General features: G+C 58.1%; 2 protein-coding genes across 3 annotated transcripts; both read right to left on the reverse strand.

Annotated features, from left to right (window-relative positions):
* Positions 1–4929: 4929 nt before the first annotated feature.
* On the reverse strand, positions 4930–6276 carry LOC101877254 (complexin-3-like). The gene is made up of 3 exons (XM_005140590.3): positions 6122–6276; positions 5405–5492; positions 4930–5151 (listed from the first exon to the last, which is right to left on the reverse strand). Exons 1-3 carry the CDS (start codon positions 6274–6276, stop codon positions 4930–4932), a joined length of 465 nt encoding a protein of 154 aa, XP_005140647.2.
* Positions 6277–6819: 543 nt separating this feature from the next.
* MATK (megakaryocyte-associated tyrosine kinase) lies at positions 6820–13581 on the reverse strand. 2 transcript variants are annotated; one of them, XM_034070840.1, is made up of 13 exons: positions 13330–13581; positions 10561–10617; positions 10241–10354; positions 10024–10139; positions 9588–9807; positions 8833–8926; positions 8683–8748; positions 8425–8524; positions 8255–8339; positions 8017–8090; positions 7809–7908; positions 7331–7417; positions 6820–7220 (listed from the first exon to the last, which is right to left on the reverse strand). In XM_034070840.1, exons 2-13 carry the CDS (start codon positions 10567–10569, stop codon positions 7038–7040), a joined length of 1248 nt encoding a protein of 415 aa, XP_033926731.1. In that variant the 5' UTR covers positions 10570–10617; positions 13330–13581; the 3' UTR covers positions 6820–7037. The 2 variants fall into 2 exon arrangements, with proteins under 2 accessions (XP_033926731.1, XP_005140648.2); XM_005140591.3 differs by having other exon boundaries at positions 7713–7908.
* Between the last annotated feature and the right edge of the window lie 4257 nt (positions 13582–17838).

The following is a 17838-nucleotide window of genomic DNA, read 5'->3' on the forward strand; positions in this document are numbered from 1 at the left end:
CCAGAAAAGCAATGGGAGCAGCATCGAACGCTGGCTGAGGTGGTACAAAGATGATTTCCCCTTAGCCAGCAACAGCAGAGCATCAGTGGGGACAAGCGGCCTCCCGAGCAGCAGGGACATGGAGGGGACAGCCCTGGCTCTAGGGGATCCCAGGTTCTCCCTTCCGAGACCCATCTGGGTGCCAGCATTGGGCTTGCTGAGGATGCTGGGGAGCAAGGGCAGCTCCTGCCCTCCTGCACTGGGGTACGAGGGATGCTGATGGGAACCAGCACCTGCTCCCGAGCCCCAAGGAAGGGCCCCAGCCCTGGGGACACCCCAGGGACACCCCAGGGACACCTGGTCCCGTTCTCAGCCTCTCCCCAGGGCTCTTCCTCCCGAATCACAATAAAAGGTGTTACCTGCTGGGCCCAACTCGGCTTTTCCAGGAGTATTTAACTTTGCTGGTCCCTCCTGGGAACCAAACAAGCGGCTCAAGCGCGCCGATCCCGCAGCTTTGGCAGCCAAAGTTGCCTCTTAGTCTTCTTATTTGTCACAGAACCGCAGCGCTAAGGCTCGGGAGAATCTTTATTTAGTGTTGCAGATGTCACCAAGGCACCGCAGATTGGAAATGAGTCCAAGGGATTAAGACGAGGTTATTAATTGGAGGCCTTCCCCTTTAAGAATGATTGACAGTTACTTTCTGGACAAGTAATTGCTCTAAATGTCCCCCCCCAGCGCGGGTCCGGGGGGCGGTGGAGGACAAAGCCCCGAACTGCCTTCCCCACTCGGATTGTCTCCCCACAAAGACGTCCTGCTGGAGTTTGCTGTGTAATCCCCTCATTACAGCCAGGAGGAAGAATTAGAGACAGGGGGAGCAGGGAAGAAAGGCCAGGAGATGGGAGGGGGGAGGGAGGAGGATCTCCTCCAGCAGTGGATGGAGCTCCTCAAGCCCTGGTGGGATGGGGATGCAGCGGCGTGGTCCTGGGATGGGGATGGAGAATTGGGAGCCATAGGCATGGGGTATATGGGGACAGGGATGGGCACTGGGCATGGGGTGCAGCTATGAGGACTGAGTGTGGGGAGGGGGTTATGGAGGCTGGGGACCTGCTGTGGGGTCTGGGTATGGGGAACCAGGTGTAGGGACTGAAGCCTGAACAGCCATGGGGACCTGGTACAGACAGCAGTCATGGGGAGCAAGGGTAGGGATCAGGCAGGGGAACTGAGTGTGGGGACCAGCCATGGGGAGCAGGCACTGGGCACTGCCCATGGGACCAGGCGTGAGGGTCCCATCTTGTCCATTCCTGGCCATGGGACTGAGCACAGGGACCAGACATGGAGACATTCGGTGGGGTCCAGCTGTGGGGGCTGCCCATGGGCCCTGACATCGGGATGAGGAGCAGAGGCAGCTGGGCTGGGGGACAGAAACACTGGGGGAAAATGGGGAATACATGAGGGGGCCCCTGGGGTCCTTGGTGCTGGCCCCATCCCTCTGGGGGGAAGGGGTTGCCCTTTTCTTTCCCTGCTCACTTTGGGTTTTCCTCCCCAAACCTCCTCCTGCCGCCTGCAGAAGCTGCCTCAGCTCCATCCCTCTCCCTTCCCCTCCTCACCAAGGTTCTGCTTTGGGATGGCAAATGTCACCCCGGGGGCGTTGGCTGACCTGCACCGGTGGCTGCTGGCCCCATGCTGGGGGACCCCATGGCCACCTCTGCACCCCGGTTTGGGTAGGCAGCCATCTCGGTGTCCATCCCACTGGGGTCATGGGGCTTCTCCTGCTCAGTCCAACCGCTCAGGAGACAGCTTGGAGATATTGGGGGTGCCCAGAGGAGCTGTGGCTGCCCCATCCCTGGCAGTGCTCAAGGCCAGGTTGGACACAGGGGCTTGGAGCAGCTGCTGCAGTGGAAGGGGTCCCTGCCCATGGCAGGGGTTGGGGCTGGAGGAGCTTTAAGGTCCCTTCCAGGCCAAACCAGTCTGGGATTCTATGACTGTGGCATTGCCACCACCCCAGGGACATGGCCCCACACCAGGGGGGTGGCAGACTCAGCCCTTGGGGACCGGTGACACCCCAGTACCATACAGTGCCCTACCAGCAACAGGGGTGCTGCCTCTGGGGGGACTGGGGACATCCCCAGGCACCAGTACAACTCACAGGGCTGGAGATGCAAACAGGCACTGGTACAACTCACGGGGCTGGAGATGCAAACAGGCACTTAGACTTGGTGTCCTCAATGCAACCAGCGCCAGTCCTCTGCTCTGGTGGCTCCTCTGGGGTGTCCCCATGGCCCTGGTTGGTGCTGCCGTGCCAGGTGCTGGTCTTAGGAGCCCTCCCTGACCACCTGAAGGTGCAGGTGGGGCAGCAGGGGGAGGCTGCTGGTGCCCAATGTTTCTAATGGCCTTGCAGGAGCAGATAGCAAATTGATTTGCTTCCTCGCCCAAGGCCTGTAATCACTTCATCACTTTAAAATATTAATGCTGTACTTCTTTGCTCGTTTCCCAATTACCCTAATTGAAGGCAAATTGGTTAAGAAGGTGCAATGCAGAGTATCAGGGGGTTTAGTTCACTCAAATGACAGTTTTAAACCTCCCTAATCCTATTAACAGGCAAAGCTGCTAACGCTTAGAGACGCTGCGTCAGCTTACAGGGGCCGGGGCCGGGCGGGGGGCGGCCTGGGGGGCACTGGCCCCACGTCACCAGCTCCAGCGGGGATTTGTCACCTTTTTAGTTCATTAAGAGGCCTTGGGCAGGGGTGACCCAAAAGGTGCTGGGCAGGAGGCAGGTGGCAGCGTGGGGGGACAGGACGATTATCCAGAGACCTGCCGCAGGGTCCTGACCCGGATCCCAGCTGGCGCCGGGATGCAGCCCACTGGGAGTCAGGGTGGGATGGGTCAGGGTGGGATGGGTCAGGGTGGGATGGGGCAGGGTGGGGGGGGATCCCAGTGTGGGTCAGGGATGGAGGAACCTGCTGTGGGCTGGGGACCATGGGGAGCCTGTGAAGCTCTGGCATTTGGTGTTGAGTCACAGTGCTGGGTGCCAGTGCTGCTGCCACCCATCATGGAGCTGGCTGGGGGATTGCTGGGGACAGGGGTGGCCCCATCCCATGCAGAGCAAGTGAATTGTGAGGTTTTGTGCCCAAACTGGGAGATTTTGTGGGTGCTAAAGAAAGGCTGGAGAGCAGGGATGGTGGGAATGGTGGGGATGGTGGGAATGGTGGGGATGGTGGGAATGGTGGGGATGGTGGGAATGGTGAGGATGGTGGGAATGGTGGGGATGGTGGGAATGGTGGGGATGGTGGGAATGGTGGGAATGGTGAGGATGGTGGGAATGGTGGGGATGGTGGGAATGGTGGGGATGGTGGGAATGGTGAGGATGGTGGGAATGGTGGGGATGGTGGGAATGGTGGGAATGGTGAGGATGGTGGGAATGGTGAGGATGGTGGGAATGGTGGGGATGGTGGGAATGGTGGGATGGTGGGAATGGTGAGGATGGTGGGAATGGTGGGGATGGCAGGACATTGGCAGAGGTTCCTGGGTGTTAAGCCCATGTCATACACGCCCTGGGATGCTCCAGCAGCCCCTCAGCTGGTACCTGGAGGAGTTCATGTCTATGCTGGGGACACACTGAGTACCTCATGCACCCACGGACCCCTCTTGCTGGAGCTCCCGCAGCTTCGGGGGCTGAGACCTGCGGCTCTTGTGACAACGATGAGCCCCATGGCACAGCTCCCACCCTCCCAGCCCCATTGAGCAGCCATGGGCAGCCCGGGGCTGCTCCATCCCCACAGATCCTTCCGGAGCAGATGGCCCCGGCGTGGGGAGCCCGGAGGCGGCTCAGCGCGTCCAGGCTTTCATGCAGACACAGCGGGACACCCCCGACGGCTGCGGCTCCGGCCCCGGCTCCGGCTCCGGCCCCGGCTCCGGCTCCGGCCCCGGCTCCAGCGAGAGGTGTCGCTGGGGCTGTACCTTTTGCACGGGTTGTGCGAGCGGAGCCCTCGGGCTCAGGCAGATTAAACCTCGCTAAAATAGGCAGGTATTAAGTGAATCCCAGCAGCCCGCAGGCTCCCGGGCAGCGGCGGCGGAGCCAGCGCTGCAGCAGCGCCTGCGAGCGGGCAGCAGGGCCCCAGAGAGGTGAGAGCCAGAGGGAGCCATGGTCAAAGGGACCCGGCCAAAGGGACCCAGTTAAACCGACCACGTTACTGCCTGCACTGGCAGATGCTCAAGGGGAGATAAATGCTGCCACCATCCTCCCCTCACTGGTGCTGCCCCTCAACTCAAGGGATGCTCCAGGGTGTGGGGTCATCTGGTCCCACTGGCTCCATTGCCTGGGGGCTACTGTAGAAAGTAGGAAGGGATCTGGGGCCAAGTGTAGTGGGCTGGTTGCTGACTCTGGGGCATGTGGGGCAGCTCTACTGTAGTGGTGTCTTTGAATCCACACATACCCCCCAGCCCAGGGTAGGGTTTGTGTGGATAAGGGTAAGGCAGGAAAAGCAGAGTGGTGCCAGAAAACACCGCCTTTATTGAGCCAAATGGTCACAGAATCCCAGCCTGGTTTGGGTTGAAGGGACCTTAGAGCTCCCCCAGTTCCACCCCCCCTGCCATGGGCAGAGACACCTTCCACTGGAGCAGCTGCTCCAAGCCCCTGTGTCCAACCTGGCCTTGAACACTGCCAGGGATGGGGCAGCCACAAATGGTGTGTGAGGCCCCAGTGCTGGTTCCTGGGGGTCACAGAGCATCAGAGAGCCCCCACACCCATCCTGGGGCACAGACCAGGGGCACAACAGGGAGGGGCTGAGGGGACCCAGGCATTCTGCATCCCAGCAACACAAAAAAGCAACAGGGAATGGGTCTGGGGAGGAAGCTGCCCTCCAGTGCCAGTACTGGGATGCTCATCCCAGGTGATGGCATCCACAACCCGCACATCCCATTGGCCCAGCACTGCTGGGGTGGGCAGCAACATCACATCACAGCACACTTCTCCTTCACCTCACCCACTCTGCCCAGCGCCCGGTCGCGCAGCACCGGCAGGTCCACGTCCCGCAGCTTGCTCAGGAAGGCGAAGGCTCCGGCGCTGCCATCCTCCTCCTCCTCATCCTCCTCACTGTGCACCATGGAGGCCAGCTCCTGTGGCAGCTCCACCACTCCGCCGGCCACGTGCAGCTGAGCGTCGTCCCGCTCGTCCTGCGCAGGGCAGGGTGTTGGGTGCGGGTAGACGTGGCCACCGCCGGCCGTGGGTGCGGGTGTGGGGGAACAGGTCTCCTGGGGGAGGGCACTGGGAATGCTGGGGGACACTGGGACTGTCCGGTCACGGGGCAGACACGCAGCCGTTTGCTGCCCTCTTCAGGAATCACCTCCCTGGGCAGGCGCTCGGCCTGGGGCTGTCCCGGAAGGTCCATGGGAAGACCTCGAGGTCCCTCCACGGGCTGGTCCTTACCTGGGCCAGGTGGTACTTGTCCCGCAGGTGCATCCGGACAGCGGCTCTCTCTGCCTTCCTCTGGGCAAAGGCCTTGTCCCGCTCAATCCTGCAGCGGCGGGTGCACGTTGTCACATCCCACCCCACCAGAACCCCCCTCCCCAGCATCGCCCTGCTCCCCCAGCTGCACCGAACCAGCACTTTCAACTCTTGCAACATTTTGTCTTCAAGCTTTCACCTTTAAGCTTCTCCTTCCTCATTGGGGTGGATGGAGAAGATGCCAAGGTCCACAGGAGGGTTGTAATGGGGTACAGAGGGCAGGGGCCACATCCTGCCCCTCCAGCCCTAGTGGAGATGCTCAGTGAAGGTGCCCCTTGGAGGGGCTTGCTCAGCTCCTGGATGCTGTGTCACTGGGTCTCCACAGCACCCAGACTCAAGGTGATGGGACCTTAATGCAATCCCGTGCTGGCCCCTCTTGTTCCTCAGCTCCACGGGTGCTGGGCTGGCACAAGGCACCCACCACATCAAGGCACTGGCACCCATGGATGACCCTTGTCACCTACAGTGCACTAAACCCCAGCCCCAGCACCCACAGGGACCTCCTGTGCTCTGCTCCTGTCCTTTGCCGTGGCTGCTTCCCTGTCCCTGTGCTGCCCTGGGACAGCCCATGTTGCAGATGGGACCCCAGTCCCTGTGCATGGGGGACCCCATTGACCCCCAGCCCCACCAAAGCCTCACTTCTCCTCCAACAGCTGTCGCTGGTACTCCTCAAACTCCTCGCGGTTCATGCCGCTGGGCAGAGCTGCCTCCTTGGCATCCTTGGGGGGCCCCTTGGGTGGCTCCTCCTCACCCCCCTTGAAGGTCTTCAGGGCAGCCGTGAAGAAGGAGGCCATGAGTGGTGGCTGTGGCCACCTGTGCCCCACTGTGCCACTGGTTCCAGCCCGGGCCAGTGCCTGCAAGGTCAGCAGGACCAGCCCCAGGGGCACTGCGGATCAGGGACGGATTAAGGCATTAGGAGGGGAAGCCACAGGCATTGGTGTGGAAACATCTTCAGGTGCTGCTCGCTGCACCCAAGACCACTTGGGGACGTACTGGGATGCTGCCCCATAAGGGTGTTGGGGAGGTGGGAGCCCCAGCGCACCCTGCACCCAGCCAGGAGACCTCCCATCGCATGGGCCCCAATGCAGGGCAACACCCCAGGGCCTCCTTCCTCCTCCTCTTCCTCCTCACTGTGCACCATGGAGCCCTGTGCTGGGAACCCACAGTCACCCACACCAGCACAGGGAGCGCTGGTGCAAGGAGTTGGTGCAGAAGAGATGCAAGAGGATCCCTCCAAGCCTTTGCCAGGCCCCGAGAGAAGGTCTGGCCTAATTTGAGCCCAGGGGCTGAAAAAAGCTGTTGAATTAATTCCTTTGGTTTAATCAAAAAAGCCCAAATCCATGTGGTTCAGCTGTTGCATGTGGTGGCTGGAGTGGGGCTGCCTCAGGGTTCAGGTTCCATCCTCCAGCGAGTGGAGACGTTCTGTCCTGTCCCTGTCACTGGGATGGGCAGCTTGAAGGGACCCCACACCCCATGGGATGTATGTTGTGATGATAGTCCCAACCCTGGTGAGTCCAGGGGGCTTCTGACCACAGGTCCTGGGAGGAGACAGGGGTTAAACATCCTTCAGGTGCTTCAGCTCCTTCTGCAGCTTCTCAGTGAGCTTCTTGAAGGACGGCCGCTTGCCCGGCTCCAGTGCCCAGCAGCTCTTCATCAGGGCATAGACAGTGTGGGGGCAGCCCTCGGGGGGCTCCATGCGGTACCCCTGCTCCAGCAGCTCCGTCACCTCCTTCAGGCTCTGGCAGGATGGAGAATGCAGCTGAGACTCCCCTGCCCCTTGCCCCAGACAGGGGACACTGGGATGTCCCCATCCCATTGACCTGCAGCATTCCCTGGCACAGCACTCACCAGCTTGGGGTAGGGTGTGCGGCCAAAAGAGAAGGTTTCCCACAGGAGGATTCCATAGCTCCACACGTCTGACTTGGAGGAGAACTTCTGCAGCAGCAGCAGGAGGGGAGGCTGAAGCCTGAGGGCAGAACAGGAGCCAGAGGCTGCCCCTGCCACCCCCAGCTCCCCACAGCCCCAGGGGTGATCCTGCCACATCCCTGTGAAGCTGCCCCAATTCCTGCTATGCACCAGGGCAAGGGCTGGTCAGGACAGAGCCCAGATTTGGGCAGGTGCAGGGCTGAATGTGCCAGAAGCCACTGCAGGACAAGGATGAGCAGAGGGACCTCAGAGCTGCTTTGGGAGGACCCCCCTGTGCCCTTCACACCTCCCCACCATCACTCACATTGTGTTTCAGGGCCTCTGGGGCTGTCCACTTGACGGGCAGCAAAGTGGCGTCTGCACCCTTAGGATTGACCCTGGCCAAGCCGAAATCACTCACTTTGGCCACATTCTCCTCAGAGATGAGGATGTTGCGGGCAGCCAGGTCCCTGTGCACCAGCCTCTTGGACTCCAGATAGTCCATGCCCTGAGCCACGTCCCTGTGGTGGGCAAAGGAGGCAGAGCACAGTGTCACCACATGATCCTTGGGGATGCCCAGGGGATGCAGAGCATCAGTTCCCAGCCCGAAGGGAGGGACTTGGACTTACAGAGCAAAGAGGAGGAGCTGCTCGACTGAGACAAGCGCCCGGCCCCGTGTGCGCAAGAAGTTCACCAGGTTGCCCTGATAGAGGAGGGCAAACATGTCAGGACCAACCTGGGGCTGCCTGGACACTCTGCCTCTGCAGTGCCCAGCATCCATCCAACCCAGCCGCTAAACATGGACTTTGTCCCCAGCTCTGAGTGGCAACAGGTCCTGCTGGCTGAGGACCAGCTGGGGGCTCCCACCTTGCTCATGAATTCCATCACGATGTAGAGGCCGTTGTGCAGGATGACACCAAGCAAACACACCAGGTTTTTGTGCCGGACCTTCCTGAAGTGGAGGGATGTGGGTCAAGGGGGTGCCTGCTCGTACCTGGGACACGAGGCAGGGTGAGCTGTAACCCTGGGGGACTCACGTCATGGCAGCAGTTTCAGTGAGGAAGGCCTGGGCAGTCACATCGCACTTGATGTTCTTCACGGCCACCTTCTGCCCCATGTACTCACCCTGCAGCACATCTGGGAGGGGATGTGGGCGGTCAGGCTCAGCCCCACACCTGACTCCCCTCATGCCAGGCTGATCTCCCCCATGCCGTGGGGATGGGGTGACGACATTAGGGGGTGCCATTTGGGGGAGCATGGGGTGAGGGAAGCTCCAACCCCATTGTCTCACCTACCTCCAAACTCGCCTTGCCCGATGCGGTCTCCCAGCGTGAGATGCTGCAGGTTCAGCAACCAGCCAGCTGGGCATGGGCACAAGAGCAGGTTAGCAGGGGCCACCATGCTGCCTTGTCCCCAAAACCCAGACCCTCTGCCTCATCCCCTACCTTTGGCCAACTCCTCCTCTGCTGACTTCATCCCGCTTTTTGGCTTGGGTTTCACCAGCTTGGTGCAGATGGCTCCTTGCTCCTTCATGTAGTACTGCCGAGGGGTGGATGACGGAGGCAATGCAGTGATGCCATCTCTTACCCCAAGCTTGAGGTGTGGAGCTGGGGGATGCTCCATGGGTCCCCCCATCACTGCCACCCAGAAGGGGACACGTTTCCCCTGGCACCCACATCTCAGGCCTGCTCCCACTGGACATGGCCAGGGAACACCACGATGGACTCGGGGTGCTCCAGGATGCTGCCAGTGAGCTGGGCAGCAGCCAATGCGTTAAAGCCCTCACCGTGGAAGGTGGTTTGCAGAAGTGATAAGGAGCGGAAGCGATGGCAGCTGTGGTTACAGAGTGGGGCCAGAGGAGCTGAAAGGGGAAGGACCTACCTGAAAGCAGAATTTGCATCAAAATGAGGAAAGCATATGAGAATGAAGAGCCCTGGTGAGGAGATAGGCAGCAGCAGGAGAGAGGGGGCTTGGAGGGGACAGAGGTGTGGCAAAACACCTCACTGGGGTTCAGACCCTGTCCAGAGGCTGCCAGGATCTTTGGTTTCAAACATGCCCTAAGTCCTGAGTGGAGGCTGCTGAGTGAAGCACTGAATAAGCAGGGATGGGGAGAACCCACATCAGGAAGAAAAGGACAGGGACCTGCTCCCACTGTGTGTGACCCCATGAGGTTTGGTGCTGGTGGTGAAGGGGGTCTCACCTCGATCATGTCGATGAGGTTGGAGAAGTGCTGGTGGCTGTCGATGCTGAGCGTGTTCTCCTCGTGCACCACGCGGTAGTGGATGACCTCCCTGCCGAAGCTCACACACAGCACATAGTCCCCCGGGTGCCGCACAGACTCACGCACCAGGAACAGCCCATCCTCAGGGGGCTGCAGCTCCTGCACTGCCTCCACCCCCGAGATCTTCCCATGGAACCAACTGGGGAGAGGACACCATGAGACTGGCTGTGCTGGGGGGTTTCCGCACACCAGCAGCAAGACAGGGAAAGCAGAGCCCCCAGCAAAGCTATGGAGATGCCATTACATAAAGCCCGTTCCCATGAGGTCCATCCCAGTTGGCTGGGCACAGCTGGGGTCTCTAAACCCCAACAAACCTCTCCATTGCCAGGCTGCTCCATCCCCCAGCTGTACTCACGGCATGAGGCTGAGCTTGGGGTCGGCGCGGATGGGGCCACGTTGCCGCAGGGCGCTGGCTGCCATCAGCCCCTCCTGCCCCGTCTCATTGTGTCTGGCGCGGTACCAGCCTTTGCCCTGAGGGCGAGAGGGTCTCAGAGCAAGGGAAGGAAAAGGGGATCCCAGTAGGATGATGGGTCCCATCCCCTCCATGTTCCTGGGGCACCCACTGGGCTTACCTCCACGGTCGCAATGATGGTGACCACGTCACCCTTGTGGAAGGCCAGCTCCTGGGGCTTGGGCTTGGTGTGGTCATGCTTGGTGACGCACTGTGTTCCAGGGGGCCAATGCTTCTGGAAGGGACGAGGCAGCATCAGCAGGTGACAATGAGAGCTGGACCCCTCCACCTCCCACAGCCATCAGAGCCAGCCCCAGGGGCCATCTGCAGCCCTGGCTGGGGACAAAGGGCACTGGGCATGAGCCCTCCTCCACCCCACAGTGTTCTGGGGGTACACATGACCCTGACGTGGGCAGGGGCAGTGCTGGCAGCCCTGCTCACCCCAGACATGATCGGCCATCAGCACATCAGGGACTGCTTGTCTTCTCCTGCTGCCACCTGCAGAGAAGAAACCAAAGGGGGCTGTGGAAGGATGGGGCTGAGCTGGCCTGTCCCAGGCCACTGCTGTCTCCACCATGTCCTCTGGCCAACACAGTCCTCGCAAGCCTTGTCCATCCTGTGGGGCAGCCCCACACCAGAGGATGGATAAAAACGCTCAGAGGGTTCCATTCACCAGCTCCTTGGACAAGTGAAATTGTGGATGGTGGGACTCAGCATGCAAATCCCTGGCAGCACAGGGTCTGGAGGGGTGGCAGCCCACCCATTGGAACCTGTGTCCTCAATGGCCCTGCCTGGGTTGCCGTGCCTCCTCATACCATGGCATCACCCCATGATGTGTGAAGATAGATGGTGTGAAGCTATCCTGCCGCTCGCTGCCCCTCTGTGTTTCTAAGAACTCAAACCAGCCGGGGAAGCATCAGCTTTCAGAGTAAAGGAACATCTGAGGAGGGGAAGAGATGGTTTCATTCCAGGACTGGTTCTCTTGGTGCTCAGTGAACACAAGAGCCCAGGCAGGGCAATGTGGGGCTGGGACCCCCTGAGAAACCCCACTTATGCCTCTTGGAAACCTCTCACCAGAGGAGGGTGAAGCCTCCTGGCTCTGCTGGGCTAGGAGAGTCAGAGGGGCTCACTCAGCTCCATGGGGCAGTGATGATGCTCTGTGCTCTACTTCTCTTTTGGAGGGTGAGTAACAGTCACTCCTCCGCATCACCGGTGGTAAACCCCAGCCTGTCTCCATGACATGAGGATCTGGGGGCTTTATCCAGGCCCTATCCAGAACAACAAGAAAGGGACAACTGCAGCTGTGGCAAGGTTCATTTTACAGGCAGCACTGTTATCTCTTCCAGGAGCCATCCTCCTGTCCTCATCTGTGCCACACATATTACCTTAGTGGACTTGGAAGTGCAATGCACAGCCAATGGCTGATGTGACTGGATGCATCTCTATTCACATTCCAGGCTGGATGAGGACCTCATGGGCTTTGGGACAGGGTCTGCTCCCTACCCCTCGCTGTGGTACACATGGTACAAGGAGGGACACGTTGGCTGCACCAGGAAGGACAACAGCAGCTCTGATAGGTGGTACTCCACCTCCTGCTGCTCCAGAACAGTATCCCAAGCAAGGAGCTTCCAGGACCCAATGCACAGCAATGGGAGAGAGGCCAAGCTGCACCCCTGCACTGAGGCTGGCGCTGGGTACAATGCACACACCTTTGAAACACATACAAACACCCGGACACACTGAGGGTCAGTGGGACAAACAGCAAGCTCTGCTCTTCCTGACAACCTGCCTGCTGTGCCCACTGAGCACCACGCTCTCCACGTTACACCACCACATCCAGCCCTCCCCATGGGCAGAGGAACCATGAAAACATGGGCCCTGCTCACAGACCCTCGCTCTTACCTCCCAGCAATGTCCGTGCAGGGCTTGGGGACAACCTGTAGCCAGACTCCTGGATTCCCGGAGCATAGATTTGCTGTCATACGGAGCACCAAAGCTCTATTTTCAAGGGCTCCCGTGTTATTTCCTGATTTCTCTTCTGGTAAGGGCTGCAGATGCAGCGTCCCAGCAGCCCTAGTGCCTGTCACCGTCCAACATCCAGCATGGGTGACTCATTATTTGACAATACTTACACCAGCTTTTACCCTTTGAGGGCACAGGTACACACCCTGCTAGGAGCAGATATCAGATCCTGTATCCTGCAGTGCTGAGCAGGGCTCACAAAGAAGTAATGCAAAGAGAGAGATCTGCTCTCACTGCTTTGATTGCCAGCATCAGTACAGCAAGGGCTGCACTGAGGAGGCTGAGACTCAGGAGAGGCTGAGACACAAGGAGGCTGAGACTCAGGAGAGGATGTGGTGGGAGCAGGAAGGATCCTGAAGTCTATTCCCATCTCAGCACTGACTTGGGGGAGGCTGATCCAAGAGCACAGCACATCTTGTGCTCTGCAGGGGAGGAACCCCAGATGACAGAATCCCAGAATCCCAGACTGGTTTGTGTTGGAAGGGACCTCAAAGCTCCTCCAGCTCCAACCCCTGCCAGGGCAGGGACCCCTTCCACTGGAGCAGCTGCTCCAAGCCCCTGTGTCCAACCTGGCCTTGAGCACTGCCAGGGATGGGGCAGCCACAGCTTCTCTGGGCACCCTGTGCCAGCGCCTCAGCACCCTCACAGGGAACAGCTTCTGCCTTATCTCCAACCTGAACCTCCCCTGTTTCAATCTGAACCCATCACCCCTTGTCCTGTCACTGCAGTCCCTGATGCAGAGCCCCTCTCCAGCATCCTTGTAGCCCCTTCAGACACTGGAGCTTCTCTGAGGTCTCCACACAGCTCCTCCATCTGAACAGCCCAAATTGTCTCAGCCAGACACATTAACAGGATTGAGATGGAAACTGTAGAGACCGTTAACTGAACACCACTGTAACGGCAGTGACTTATCTACATCCTCCAGCCCCACAGCTGCTTCCACAGCTCATCCTCCCAGCCACAAAACTGGAGACCTGTTCTGCATTCACATTCAACATTTCCATTACTCTAAGCAAAAAGGTGAGAAGGAAAAAAAAAGGCAGTTTTAGGCAAACACCATTCCTCATTTGGGGTCTTATTTTTCTTAGGTGTGTAGCTTTGGTTTTAACTGAATGATGTTTAATCCTTCAAAACATACTGACAATTCAATGGCAAAGGCAGGGTAGAAGAAAACTCCCCCAAACTAACCTGGTGAGGTATTTGTTTCAGATCCTGGTTATATTTTCCCATCAATAAACAACTTCTCCAAGCCCGTTGAGCAAGTCTGGTCACTGGATCCTTGGCATGTCTTTGCCCATGAGCATTCCATGCATTATCCTCTGGATTTGTAAGGATCCCCAGGTGTGTTCAGGCTTGAGCACAAACACAAGAGCACATCCTGACGGCCCCTGTGCCACGCTCCTGGGGCTCAGGGACAGAGCTCATGGTGTCTGTGCAGCCTTGGTGACAAACGGATGTGTTCTGTACTTCTGGGTTCTGCCAGATCCGGTTGTTGTGACAGACGTGACCACAGCCCAGAGAACTCAGCATCACATGCAGGGACCAGCTTCCTCATGGCCAGCACATAAGACTCCCACTTACCTCTGCCAGAGCTGGTCTCCCTCTCCTCATACCTGGCCATCAATCATCCCATCAGTGCCTTCATCTTTAACATGTCAAACCTCAAAACCCATTTAGGCACTGGAGCTGCTCTAAGGTCTTTGCGGAGCCTTCTCCAGGCTGATCCAGCCCAGCTCTCTCAGCCTGTCCCAGAGCAGAGCTGCTCCAGGCCTCTCAGGAGTATTAGTCCTTCCTTAGGAAAGCAAAGGCAGAAAGATCTCTCCTTCCTGGAAGGAGTGTTGCTATCCATCAGTATCCTCCCAACAGAGCAGCTCAGCAGTGCAGAGGAGCCTGAACATCTGAACACGCCTTGAGAGCTGAGGAGCACTCAAAGCAGGAGCTGCTCCCGGGTGATGCTGTGACCTGTCAACAGCATTTCCAACCCGATGCCTTCAAGAACATACTGCCAGGACTTCCCAGGCCTGATACCCTGCTTAGAGCCTTTCCTACACAAAGCCCCACTGCCCGCGGGGAGGACAAAGGTGATGTGTGAGAAGTGAAAAGCAAAAGAACACGCTGCCCCTTTAACCAAACCTTGCTGCTTCTCCACACATTTGCCTGTCCCTGGGGCTCTGCCTCGGGGGTTTTAGCACTTTGGGATCAGTTTCAAGACCGAGTTCTCAGAGGCCGGTAAAAGCACCGGGAACCCCTCGGCCTTGGTGATCGATTTTACTCTCTATAAATAGCCAATCTCTGCTGCTTTGCCATGACCCCAGAGATGCGGTGCCCTCCCAAGCCAACCCCCCCAAACCAGCCTTTGACCTGCACTTGATCAGAAGCACAGCTTCCCAGGGATGAACTCAAGCGAACGGTGAGCTCAGCTCCGAGCTTCCCTCTGCAGACATTAAAGATGTGAGACCCCCGAGTGCCTGCAGGGTTTTACAGCTGATAATCTGCTTAACTGCAGTAATCACACCAGAAAGTCCCCTCAGAAGCACGCAGAAGAGCAGAATACATCAATCAATCACCTCCATCCTTTGGGTGAAGGCTTTGGGAGTCTCCATGGACACTTCTGTTATTTACTGGCACTTTTCCATCATTCCCCAATACACTTCCATGGGCAAATGTAAGAGTAGAGCTCAGATCCCCACCTCCCGCACCAAAATAAAGGCTGTGCCTGGATCCTGCTTCCACAAGATGCACTCCTCAGTGAGGTTTTGCCAGCCCATTGAGTAATGCACAGTAGCTGTTTGAAAAGCTCACAGCTACAATTACAATGCTATTTCAGGCAGGAAGGAAACACAAGGTCCATTAAAGCTACAAAGAAAGATGCAACTGAACCCCCCACATAGGAATTTAACTAGAACATGGTTCATTCACATGTAGAGACAAGGCAGTTCGTGTCACTGTAATGCATATGGCTTCATTTGAAAGCTCAGGAGAAACAACAGTCATCTAGAAAAGAATTATCAGGTTTCCCCTGAGCCTTCTCAGCCTCGTCACAGTCTTCCAGTGCCTGAAGGGGCTGCAGGGAAGCTGGAGAGGGGCTTGGGACAAGGGCCTGTAGGGACAGGCCAAGGGGAATGGCTTGAACCTGCCCGAGGGGAGACTGAGCTGAGCTCTGAGGCAGAAGCTGTTCCCTGTGAGGGTGCTGAGGCGCTGGCACAGGGTGCCCAGAGAAGCTGTGGCTGCCCCATCCCTGGCAGTGCTCAAGGCCAGGTTGGACACAGGGGCTTGGAGCAGCTGCTCCAGTGGAAGGGGTCCCTGCCCTGGCAGGGGTTGGAGCTGGGTGAGATCTAAGGTCCCTTTCACCCTAAACCATTTGGGATTCTGGGATTCTAAGCTCAACAGAGACAAGTTGAAGATCTCGCCCCTAAGCAAACACAACCCAGGAATGCAGCACAGGCCGGGATCTGCCCCACTGAGGACACCAAGGCCGCAGCAGCCACCCCGGCTCCGGGGTGAGCCTCCCAGGGGCAGCACAAGGCCAACCGGTCTCCGGTAACAGTGACATGCCCGGTAACAGTGACCCGTCCGGTACCAGTGACACGTCCGGTAACAGTGACACGTCCGGTAACAGTGACACGTCCGGTAACAGTGACCCGTCCGGTAACAGTGACATGCCCGGTAACAGTGACACGTCCGGTAACAGTGACACGTCCGGTAGCAGTGACACGTCCGGTAACAGTGACACGTCCGGTAACAGTGACCCGTCCGGTACCAGTGACACGTCCGGTAACAGTGACCCGTCCGGTAACAGTGACATGCCCGGTAACAGTGACACGTCCGGTAGCAGTGACACGTCCGGTAACAGTGACCCGTCCGGTAACAGTGACATGCCCGGTAACAGTGACCCGTCCGGTAACAGTGACACGCCCGGTAACAGTGACCCGTCCGGTAACAGTGACACGGCCGGTAACAGTGACACGTCCGGTAACAGTGACCCATCCGGTAACAGTGACACGTCCGGTAACAGTGACACGTCCGGTAACATTACGCCGCTATCTTGCCGGCCCCGAAGGGGCGGAGAGAGCGGGGGGGGACAGGGGAGCCCCAGAAGGCCCCGCCCCCGACCAAGCCCCGCCCCGACCAAACCCCGCCCCTCGGTAAGCCCCGCCCCTGGCACCTGAGCGAGCGCTGCCGCCATCTTAGGTGAGCTCAGTGAGGTGGGGATGGGTTGGTGTCGGGAGTCCTGCTCGGTAGCGACGGGAACGAGCCGGTAACGGGGCAGTAATCACTGGAGGTGCTGTCCTGAGCCTGCAGCCGACAAGCGGTTTAGGAAGCCTCGTCCTAACAAGCTGCTCCCTGCGATCCATCCTGGGGAGTGCGTCCTAAAGCCTCCCGCAGGCTGTGCTGTGGCTGTGCTGCCCCGGGCACTGCAGCGATCCCTGCTTGTGAGCCTGGAGCGTCCGGGAGGTGTGATTGCATCCAGCTGAACCGTGGCGGGGGGTGAACTGCATGGGCTTCAGGGTACCTTAAACTCATCCCGTTCCCTGGCTCTGTGGTTAATGTGGCGCACAGAGCAGAGGTCACATGAGCTCATGGCAGCACCAGGTACCAGCCACGTTCCACACATACCCTTCACTTAAAGACACTCTACACAACAGTCATGTTTCCATTCAGACTCTGCTTGCCACCACTCTTGCCCCCACAGCCCTGGCACTGCACGAGGCAGCTCCCATAGGAAAGCAGCAGCAGCGCATTTATCTGCTGCTGCAGAACCACCCACATCATGGCCCAAGAACTGGGGCTATAAACTCACACTACAACACCTTCACCAGCCACACCAGCTCAAAAGCTTCCTGTTCATATTCCAGCCAAGGGGAAAGCCCCTGCAAGCACAGCTCGCAGTGCTGTAACTCAGGACTGCTGAACACTGACTCCTGAACCCACAGCCCCATCTGCATCATTACACAAATACAGCTACACTGCTTCAGGACAGAAACTGGGACAGGCTCAGCGGAATGGAGCACACTGCAGAGACTGACGAGCCCAGGAGTTTATTATCCATCACACAACACAACCCAGGCTTAACCCCCATGGCAGGGAGAAGCTATGGACTCCCACAAGCACTAATAGTACCTCCCTTCATGCTGCTTCTGTTCCTGCTGTGTATGATGATGGTGGGAAACGGCTGCCAGCATCACCCTGTTTGCAGAGGGCTTTTTTCCCGTTTAGGATGTTGTCTTGTGCCCATTGATTTTCTGGAGCTCTGAGACCCAGCTTAGTCCCGGGAATGGGATTTCTTAATTAAAGCCTGAACGATACAAGTTAAATACAAACTTCACAGTAAAACAAAGCTGCCATTAGTGTGCATGACAAAATGTGATATTGTGGCTGGCACGAGCAAATAACAGATGCACAAACATCTTTAATGCTTTCTGAGGCCTTGAAGGATATTTCCAGACCTGTCAGGGTTGGAGTTTTGCGTGTGAGGATTCCCCATCTGGCACTGAAAGGAAATCAAGAAAGGAAATGGGAATGTTTTTAACATGTCTCTTAATCATTAACCTTCTCGGTGGATGCTTCATTTAATGATGCTGACCATTGAGTTTTCTTTGACGCTGCCCTCTGGACTATGGCAGAGGCTGGGCCATCCCTGGTGAAGATACAGAAGATGAGGATCCTACATGTGGTGGCCCAGTAGAACAGGACTAC

This window comes from Melopsittacus undulatus, chromosome 19, assembly GCF_012275295.1.
Source record: "Melopsittacus undulatus isolate bMelUnd1 chromosome 19, bMelUnd1.mat.Z, whole genome shotgun sequence".
Classification (NCBI taxonomy): domain Eukaryota; kingdom Metazoa; phylum Chordata; class Aves; order Psittaciformes; family Psittaculidae; genus Melopsittacus; species Melopsittacus undulatus.